At 50.8% G+C, this 10,490-nt stretch overlaps 1 protein-coding gene across 1 annotated transcript in view; it reads left to right on the top strand.

The window, feature by feature from the left end:
• SLC1A1 (solute carrier family 1 member 1) overlaps nucleotides 1-8,997 on the top strand; it is a 76,463-nt gene extending 67,466 nt beyond the window's left edge. Inside the window, exons 11-12 of the mRNA XM_059141780.1 lie at nucleotides 4,129-4,263; nucleotides 6,815-8,997. Of these exons, the coding sequence (XP_058997763.1) occupies nucleotides 4,129-4,263; nucleotides 6,815-7,061 (382 nt within the window). The 3' untranslated portion in view covers nucleotides 7,062-8,997. The remainder of the gene's footprint in view (nucleotides 1-4,128; nucleotides 4,264-6,814) is intronic.
• Nucleotides 8,998-10,490: the final 1,493 nt, after the last annotated feature.

A 10,490-nucleotide genomic window follows, 5' to 3' on the forward strand; every position in this document is an offset into this window, starting at 1 on the left:
TAGGAGCTTCCATCATTGTAGAGTTCAGTTCTGTCATGGAAAATTCTACTGGACAGCACTGCTTTGAAGAGATGGATTGGGTTTACAGCTAATCTGGCCACTTGTGTTCAGTTTGAAGTGCAAGCTTACAACTCAGCTGGGTCCCTGGGCCTGCACAAGGCTGAATCTGGCCTTTCTGGGTGAACTCAGTCTTGTAGCCCCCGTGCTTGGCACAGGCTTTCACTGTAGGTGTGAAGGCAGTTCTAACGGTGTTCTAATACGGTGTATATTTAACTCCTCCCCAACCCTAAGTCATCAAGTACTTATTGCTGTTGGCTTGACACTAACCAAAGACAAGTGCCAACTGGACCACTGTCACATCAGCTGGGACACTGTCTCTGGGCTCTGTGGTCTACAGTGTCCATGGCTTAAAAAGCCCCAGCCGAAAGAGCTTGAGTAAAGTCCTACAGTTTGAGCAGTAGTGAGTGTGTTAAATTTGAAACCTTGCATCAGGCCTGAGAAAGCTCCACCACTTGACCTTGGTCCTTCTCAGGGCCCTTGGGCATCCCCCTCACCCTGGCCTGCGGACCCAGTCTGTATTGGACTGATTTCCCAGGAGTAGCTGTACGAGGTAGCTGCTGGTTTGGGTATTTGCCATTTTGTGGTGAACTCCCTCTCTCCCTAAGTCATAAGTTCCCTAGATCTTAATAACGTTGTTTTTTTGTTAACCTGACTGCTAGACAAATAAACTTTGGGTGGAGAAGCTAAGTATTTCACATCAAAACCTGTCCGCCTCCGCTTCTCCCCGCTCTGGTGTATTTTTTTTTTCAAATCATCTCGACACCCAGCAGTAGGACTCAAACTCACAACCCCGAAGATCAAGAATCACACGCTCTCCTGACTGAGCCCGCCAGGTGCCCCTGTACCCTTAAATCAGACTTGCTGATAAATAACCACCGGCCCAGAGACAACCACCGCAACTGTGAGGCCCAGTCATCACTGACCTAAAATTTAAAATCCTTGCTGGCTCTGCTCGGAACAGAATGAAATAACAAACATGGTTTTTCCCTTCACAACTTATGGTTGCGGCTCCTGTGGCCGATGGTTAGAGAGACCCATGGCTCATCGCCTTCCGTGGCCCGCTTGGCTCGACATCAAAGCAACGTAGGCGCCATCCACCCCAGACAAACCCTTTTGTGGTTTTATTGCAACATTCACTAATCAAAGGTTACGACTGACGGAAAATAGGATAAATGTGTCTTATAATGAAAGGTGATGACTGGATTTGGGGCCCAGGAGGAGCCTGGAGGAGGAAAGGAGCAGCAGTGGCCTTCGTACTGATTGTTCTGTAGCTGTGAGGGGTGATCCTGGGGGCAGCGCGGGTGGGGCCAGCAGCTGCTGACGCAGCAGAAGTGGCCTCAGTGTGTAAGGATCTTGGGCATCCAGGTGCCCTGCGACATGGTCTCCCCTTCCCACAGGCAAGAACTGAGAGCCAGGGGGAACTTGCTTAAGGACGTGCTGCTGCTGAAAACAGGTCTGACGCTCAGGCCTCTGCGGGCTTCAGCTCAGACCCCAGGCCCAGCCTGGATGGGACCTGAGCTAAGTATCCCGTCTGCAAGCCAGATCTCAGCACCAGGAAGGAACTTTCTACCAGTGACTACTGTGTGTTCGACTGTATAAACCCTTTAAAGACAAAGTCAAATATAGTCAAAAGGACTGGGTTTTTATGTTGTTTCCCCAATAGTTCCCAGTCTCAGACCAAAGTCAGTCAAATGGCTGAAGTGTAGGAACCAAGGTCAAGGCTCTAAGGCAAAATTTTCTTGGACACAGTGGGTTTTGGATTTTGAACCCAGCCATAGGCTATAGGCACACGGTTAACCGTGATGGGCTGGGACTTCCAAAAAGAGATCCGTGGTCACGGGCGCAAATCACTTCTGGTAAAGAAAACCTGCTGCTGCCTTCAGTTAAAATTTTTTTTCAACCCGCATTAAAATAAACTTGGGTTTTCCAAAGAGTACTTAAGTCAGAACAGATCTAAAGGATTATGTAGGTCTGAAACACTTCGAGGAATTGGGACAGCCCAGAAATCTTTAATTTACTGTAAACTGGCGGCCCGCGGCCGCTGAAGGAAGAGACGGTTGTCAAAGCAAGTTGGCCTGTGTTTGACCAGACCCTCAAAGGCCATCTGCAGCACATGGCGAGGCAAGAGAAGGAGCTGTGGAATCTGCTTCGTAAGAATTCTGAGGCCTTTTTGAGCCCACCAGAATGTAGATTTGTGGACAGAATCAGGGATTCTTCCAGCTTAAATGGACAGTTTCTGTGTCTTCACTTTTCGACCCGGTGGCATCCTTGGACGGAGGATGAGAACAGGCGTCCAGAACAAGCAGCGGGCGTCCTTCCCAGGTCATCCAAAATTCAGCTGCTTCTCAGGGAATGGGGGGCCCTTGTTTCCTCCAAAAGGACCAGATTGATTTTTTTTTTCCTTTTTTAATTTAAATTCAGTTAATAAGCATATAATGCATTATTCCTTTCAGAGGTGGAGGTTCGTGATTTGTCAGTTGCCTGTAACACCCCGTGCTCATTCCAAGTGTCCTCCTGTGCCCTCTTCCACCCACCTCCCCTCCACCAACCCTCATTTTTGGGGTTTTTTTTAAGATTTTATTTATTTGAGAAAGAAAGTGTGAGCGAGAGAATGCAAGCCGGGACAGAGGCAGAGGGAGGGAAAGAAGCGGCTCCCTGCTCAGTCCCAGGACTCCAGGATCACGACCTGAGCCAAAAGGCAGACACTTACCTGACTGAGCCACCCAGGTGCCCCTGTTTCCCTGTCATTAAGAGTCTCTTATGGTTGGTCTCCTCCTCTGATTTTGTCTTATTTTTCCCTCCCTTCCCCTATGAGCCGTTTTGTTTCTTAAATTCCACATGTAAGTGAGATCATATAATTCTTTCTCTGATTGACTTATTTAGCTTAGCATTATACCCTCTAGTTCCAGCCATGTCATTGCATATGTCAAGATTTCATTCCTTTTGATGGCTGCATAGTATTCCTGTGTGTGTGTGTCTGTGTGTACATACATACCACATCTTCTTTATCCATTCATCTGTCAGTGGACATCTGGGCTCTTTCCATAATTTGGCTATTGTGCACATTGCTGCTATAAACATTTGGGTGCCCTTGCCCCTTTGGATCACTACGTTGTTGTCTTTGGGGTCAATACCCAGTACTGCAATTGCTGGGTCCTAGGGTAGCTCTGTTTTCAACTTTTCGAGGAACCTCCGTGCTGTTTTCCAGAGTGGCTGCACCAGCTCGCATCCCCACCAGCAGTACAGGAGGGTTCCCCTTTCTCCACGTCCTCGCCAACATGTGCAAAATGACCAGATTTAAATAAGGATGATATTTTTTATGAAAACCTGCGTATTCCAAAGGGAAGAATCGCTAGCGCCCCACTTCCTCCGCCTGAGACGGGTCTTTTTAAACACACAGTAATGAAGTGCATCCGACTGTCTCTGCGGGGCGCGGGCCTCTCTCGTCCTGTGGCAGAAAGCGCATCCACTGGCCAGAGCAGTCGGGAATAAACGACTTTACCTCCGCCAGGGGGCATGGCTGTCTCTCAGTTCAGTGCCGTGGAGGGCAGATCCCAGAGGTCAAGAGTCTTGTGATGTCAGGAAAGTGCATAAAACCTTCTGCCCGGCCTTCACGGCAACAGCAACTCCTGGCAGGTATCAGATGCCCGGGAATGCCCGGCTGGGTGCGTAGATGGGCACAGGGAGCAAGAAAGGCAGAGATCATTGGCACCTGTCGAGGACAATGGATGCCTAGAGAGGTAGCTGAGCCTTCCCCGGCTGCCCCCGCCGGCGAACTCTGTCCTCCTCTTGAATAACCCTCTTGCCACTTGGGCAGTTCTTCCCTTCCTTGCATTAGAGAGATTGACTTTATCTCCCTGCCCCCCCCCCAAAAGACCACCACTCCCCTCCCATCCCCCCCCCCCCCCCGCAGCCCTCTAATGAGGCAGAGCTGATGCTCAGGAGAGAACAGGTTCTGACCAGCCCATCTGGGGACACAGCGCAAACAGCCATCGGGACTAAGTTTCAGGCCAGGGGCCCCAAGGGGAGAGACGGGCGTCTAACCCCTGCATCCTGTTTCGGCTGCAGCATCACGGCCACCGCGGCCAGCATCGGAGCTGCCGGCGTGCCCCAGGCCGGCCTCGTGACCATGGTGATCGTGCTGAGCGCCGTGGGGCTGCCCGCGGAGGACGTCACCCTCATCATCGCCGTCGACTGGCTCCTGTGAGTTGGACTAAAGGCACTGCCTCGGCCGGGTGGGGAGGCGGGTGCCCCAGCCGCGGGGCGTCTGCAGGCTGTCAGCATCTGTCCTCAGATTGCCCAAGGAGCCACCTGTCGTGGCTTTCAGTTCCCTCCCGCCAGGCCATCTGATAATGTGCTTAAACATTAACTCCTAACTCTGAGCCGGGATTCTGAAAGGCCAGTGATCTCCATTAGCTCATTCAGACCTGATAACGCTCCGGGACCGGAGTTGGGTGCGGGAGTGGATGATAATAAGGGAAGGAAGCAGGACAAGGTCCCAGACAGTCCAGACCCTAGGGGCTCCCCTCGCCTCTCGGGGCCCTGGGCCAGCCCCACGGGCTCAGAACAGCCTGGTCGAGGGCAGCCCACCCTCTGAGACCTTCAGCATCGTCGGGGCGGTGGCCCGAGCAAAGACTCTGGGATAAGACCAGCCTGAGTTTAAATCCCTGTTCCGCATCTCAGTGGCACTTTGGCCTCGAGCAAGTTCCTTAGCTTCTCGGGGGCCCAGCTGCACAGGCTCTGAAGTGGGAACTATTCTGTGTATCTCATCTGATGGGGGCATGGTCTGAGCAAGCTAACGTGGGCTGGGAGTCTAGAACAGGGTTCAACAGGCAGTTGTTTTTTTTTTTTTTTTATCCTAAGACAGTAACAATTGAACATCTGTATTTTTAGTAACGTATCATGAAATCTAAATTAATCTTTTCTTCCATAGCAATTTCTAAAGAGGAGGCAACACTGAAAAAAGAAAAGATTAACTCCCAACTTTAATATGCTATCAAAGGTCAGACCAAAAACCTGAGCAGAATAACTCATGGGCATGTAACAGCAGCAAAAAGACTCTCCTGGATTCTGGATCTACCCTGAGTCCTCCTCAGGAGATACTCATTTTTACAAAGACAAGTTTCAGAGATCAATTAGGGAAAGAGATCCATAAAAGCTATGAACATTTGACCTAATCAAACCAGTTAAGGGCAGTTTGACAAATGAATCAAAGATAACTGTTACAGTAAAGATTTGGTGGGTTTCTCTCTTCTCAAAACAGACTCTACCTGAAGTTTTAAAAAAATTGGGGACATGATTGCTCAATCATGGCCGGTTTTATTATCACCATTAGAATAGTTTGGACAGTTCATGTCTCACTCGACAACTCTCTCACATCCACACACACGCACGGGTGCGTACACACACACACACAACATACACAGGGCTGAGGAACACAGCAGAACACTTGGGCAAGAATGGGCCCTGTGTGATCCCCAGGTTCAAATTAGAATGAACTTGCGGTCCCAGGCTTTATCCTTAATACCCACTCTGTGCATTGGTCCCCTGGCCCTTGGGGGCACACGGGGCTCCGAATTGAGCCTTTACTCAGCACCAGCCGGGGGTCACAGGGGAGAACGGTACCGCTGGTTGTCGAGCAGCAGCTGAAGTGGTGAAGATACAGTCACACCCGAAGGAAAAGCTCCCGCTCTGGGAAGGCAGGCCAGGTGGGGCCCCCTCAGCGGCTGGCTGGTCCCGCAAGACGCCCAGCTGAGGTGACACCTCTCTTGCCGAGATATCCTTTCACTGAGGCAAGTGCTTCCAGTGTCCTTTCTAGCGATGAGGGTGGGTTCGCACTTGTCTCCTTTCCCTGATTCTTCCCGGAACCCATGACCTTCACTTCCAAGATACTGAAAGAAGTCTAAGGTCCCGTCTAGTCCGTGGGATGAAAAGACACGGGTTGGTTCCTACTCGGGACTAGTTCAGTCCATGGCCTTGTTCTAGATCACAGAAGGGCATCCAGAATGGAGCTGGGCAAACACTGGTGGCCTTTCCTGTCCTGCAGAGGTGGTTTTCATGAGAAAGTGTTCACGTGCACACCGCCTCCCAGCAGGGCCCCCTGTCCTCTCGCCAGGACGCCTTCTCGGCTGCATGTCTTCTTCCCACAGCATCTCCTCCAAGCTTCGCACAGTTAAGGCTGACTCGAGGTGCCATAAGGAGGAAGCCACTCTTTGGCTGGTCCAGCTTTCTGGCTCTGTGCTCTGTAGTGTCCCTGCTGACTTGCTCATAGAGTGGCTCAATGGGGCAGAGAAACGACTACTCTCAGGTCACACAAACACACAGGAACCCTCAGCTGCACTCACAGACACACACTCCCCACCAGACACCTCTCATGGAATCCCCCTCCCCTTAGTCAAGAGAGAGCCTAGAAAAGTCCCAAGATTGGGGTCGGGGGATGGCGCAGCTTGAGCAGTTCTGACCCTTCCTCCCATTTCTTTGGGGGGAGAGGATGGAATGTGGGGAGACTGGTGCTGGATTTAGGAGGGTCATGGTGCCTTAGCGGGAGCACACACCCGGGGAGCCCGTTTGCTCATTCTGCACTTCTGCAAGCCACCTTCTGCCCCAGGCCTCAGAGGAGCGGAGCCTCTGAGCCAGTCACCAGGATGACAACTTTCTCCATTTGCTTAATTTGTCACTGAATGCTTCAGATCCTTGTCTCTGCCCAGTGGCAACTGGAAATGAACTGCGGGCCTCCTGTCTGTCTCTTCCCCAGGGACCGGTTCAGGACCATGGTGAACGTCCTCGGGGACGCGTTCGGGACAGGCATCGTGGAGAAGCTGTCTAAGAAGGAGCTGGAGCAGATGGATGTTTCATCTGAAGTCAACATCGTGAACCCCTTTGCCTTGGAATCCACAGTCCTGGATAACGAAGATTCCGACACCAAGAAGTCCTACGTCAACGGAGGCTTCGCGGTGGACAAGACTGACACCATCTCGTTCACCCAGACCTCACAGTTCTAGAATCCCTGGCTTCACAGGACCAGGAATGATGAAGGACAGCTCCATGACCGTCATCTCTTAGCAAATCCAAACATTAAATAAGGAAGAGAAAAACATGAATGGCCAACTGTACATTTGATTTGATACACAGACTTCCAGATTATTTTCTATATTTGAATTCACAGCTTTCGCTCTCTGGGTTCTGGGATTTGGGGGTGGGGTAACATGAAAGAAAACAGATGAAAAGGAAAGCTGGATTGTCTGCAATGTAAAAATTCTGCAAGAGACAAAGTTTGGAAGTAGATAGAGTAGAAACTGTTGGATTAGGACACGGACATGGAAGGAAAATTGCTTTCTCATACGCAGCCCAGTGTTTTGGGTTTTTTAAAAAAAAAATACTCTGATTGATTACAAATTTTTACTCAAGCTTTCTATTGGCATGGATTTCCTTTGACTTCTCACATTTTTATAGATTACAGTGCATATAAACACCCCTCCCCCGTTAATGTGCCAAATTGTCCATTTTTGACTCATCTCCAGCCAATTTCAAAGTAACCGCTTTGAAAGAAAATAGACCAGCACAGTTCTGCAATCAGAGTTTTAAGACAGGTGTGGGGTTTTGTGGGAAGGGTTCTTTTTTCAATGTACTGTATTGGGACACTGGTAACTAGTAAGCCAGTGTTCGGTATAGAGCTAGATAGATAGATATATGTGTACATATTTATTATTTTCATATAAGTGGCCAGACAGAGATCAGAATTGAACCGTCAATGTGAAACAAAGAGCTCCCCTCGCACTTGAACGATAACTACGATTTCAGTCCACACCTGCTTTAGGGCTTCTCCAAACTCCTGTCTCAGGAGCACGAGAATGAAAAATCATGTTGTCTGACTGTTCCACGTCTGCGTGTCAGCCTCAAAGCAGACATGTCTTATGGTGATACTCCAAAGTGGCAATGCCGTTCATCTACAACTCCCGGACTCGACTATACTGGGAGGGAATCCCTCTCCGCGCTGCAGAAGATCGCACTCAGAGCTGTCCGTTGCGTAAGGCTGGATGTGCTGTTATCCAGCTCAAGTCTCCATTCTTCCGAGGTCAGCTATACCCACTTAAAAATGACAGGACTTCGCCCTTTGGTACCTCGTGGGGTGGCAAGCTCCCAGCTAAGTTATATTTTAATATGGGTTTGATGGACTGAACAAGTCCCATTGGCCAGAAGAAGCACTGTCCCTGCCCTGGATGGATTCTTGCAGAGTTCGGTCCCACGAAATGAGACGTGGTTATCAGTGGTTCAGGGAAATTCTCCCATGGTATGAATCTCGTCTCCTCCTCAGGGAGGTTCGTTCCAACTGCTAGTCTAGCCACCTTGGCCCTGCGCCTGATCATCCCTTTCCTGTCGTTCTTCTGCTAATTTGTGAAGATAGTTGATTAAAAAGTCTGTGCTCCGGCTCTCACCTTGTAAATAACGCTCCACATAAAAACTTGTATTTACACCGAGACCGCAAGAGTCCCGCTTCTGCAGTACCGAGCAGCCAACGGAGGCCTGTGCTCCGGTATTTAAGACACCAGACGCTGTGCCAAAGGTCGTGGAAGAGTTAAGTCCGAGCTCCGTACTGACCACCCGTCCGTGGGATCGAGCGGAGAGCGAGCCTGGACTGTCCCGCACACACCATCAATACGGACCAGTGATTCAACAGGAGATTTAAGAGGCAAACACGGCTGGTGCGCACGGGAAGTCTGTCTAAAGACGGATGCCGCCGAATCCCTCATTTGTCGTGGGCTGACAGGTCTGACCGCCTCGGCAGGTGGCTGGGGTCTCGGGCGCGGGAGGTGGCAGAGCTGCTGGTGACCTCAGGTCACCCTTCCTTGGAGTGAGTCTGTAACACACTGTGCTGTTAACCCGTAAGAGAACAGTGTTCCACGCCCGTCTCAATAAACACTTCCGCCCTCTCTCCTGGCCGGCCTGCGTCTTCTTTATCCTCCAATCGCACGTACTCAGAAGGGGTGAGGGAAGGTGAGGACGTGGTCCGTGGATTCCGAGCGGAGACGGATTAGTGCTTTCAAAACTGTTTACACCCAAGGATGGGAAAGCCGGGCTTGACAAAAAGTAAGGGGATGCTTTGTGCGAATCCGTGGGGATGGCCAGGCTGAAATACGGGGCCCTAAACGGTGGCGAGTTTGTCCATATTTTACCACTGAGATGAAAGGGAAGGTATAATCTGGCTAGAGATTCCTGTACTGGGAGGGAGGTTTATCTCCATGTCTTGGTGCCCTGGTTTCACGGAGGGACCAGTCCTGCCCTCTGAGATGTGCCTACAAACAACAAATGGGTCATGACAGGGCTCTCCTGGTGGACTCACTCGTCTAGGACCAACCACAATGGACAGGTCCCTACCCTGAGAGAAGGCAGTGTCTTCCAGAAGTGCTTACCACCATCTGGACAGACTAACTGAGGACAGGTACGTCTTCAGGCGACGTGGGATGCAACACCAGCTCCCAAACTACTCAGACTTGTTTGCAAGAGTTAATCCACCCGAGCAGGTGCCCCAGGACTTGGATCTTGCCCAGAGGACACTCACGTACTGAGAAACAGTGTTAGCCGCTCTCCCAAGGGGCTGAGTCTCAACAGATCTTTGTGAGCCCCCTGGGTACAAGGCTCTTTGTTAAAAACACACCTCATTCTTGGGAGAGCCGGGGAAAACTGTGCTTGGCTCGTAAGCCGGCAGTGAGCCAGCAATGGTGCTGGCTTTGCAGGTGTTGAGAATCTTCCCTCCTGGAACAGAAAGAGGAAATGGTCCTGCAGAGCCTTGGTAGAATGCCAAGAAGATTCTGTGCAGCAGGATCCATAGTCTGTATTCCCTAACTGCCCCGCAAGGCACCAGAGAAACCAGTGAGTGGGTGCACAGCCCTGACAGCTAATCAGCTCTGGGACTTGTGCCAATGGTGTAAGCCCCAATTCTTATCCTGTGAAGTGAGGATAACACATCTCGTCTCGTGAGACTGCTTTACGTATCAGATGAGAAAACAGATGTGGTGCATTTAGTGCATTCCATGTCCAGTAACTGCTAGTGCCTCTCGCCCCAAAGAACGCCGTACACCCTCACCCCCCTGTTTGCAGGGGTGAACCACAGACAGGCAGCTTCACGAGTTCAGTTTTAGGGCCCTTGCCACTCACGTGACCGAGGACTAGACCTCTCACCGCTTGGCCTTACTCCCCGGGTTATTGGAGCAAACAGTAAATCCAACCTCGTGAGACTTAATAAGCAACCCCCGTTCCATAAAGGGGGAAAGCCCATTCTGAAAATGGGACATTTCCACCTCAACAGCCTAGACCTCGAATGTTTCCTCCTGTAGCAGATCATGCGGGGATGAAGCACAGGTAAGTGTCCCCATCTTTCCTCTGTGCTCCGAGACACACAGGGGGACTGGAGGTGCTCGGGCCGCAGGCTT

Source organism: Mustela lutreola, chromosome 12 (genome assembly GCF_030435805.1).
Source record: "Mustela lutreola isolate mMusLut2 chromosome 12, mMusLut2.pri, whole genome shotgun sequence".
In the NCBI taxonomy this organism is placed as follows: domain Eukaryota; kingdom Metazoa; phylum Chordata; class Mammalia; order Carnivora; family Mustelidae; genus Mustela; species Mustela lutreola.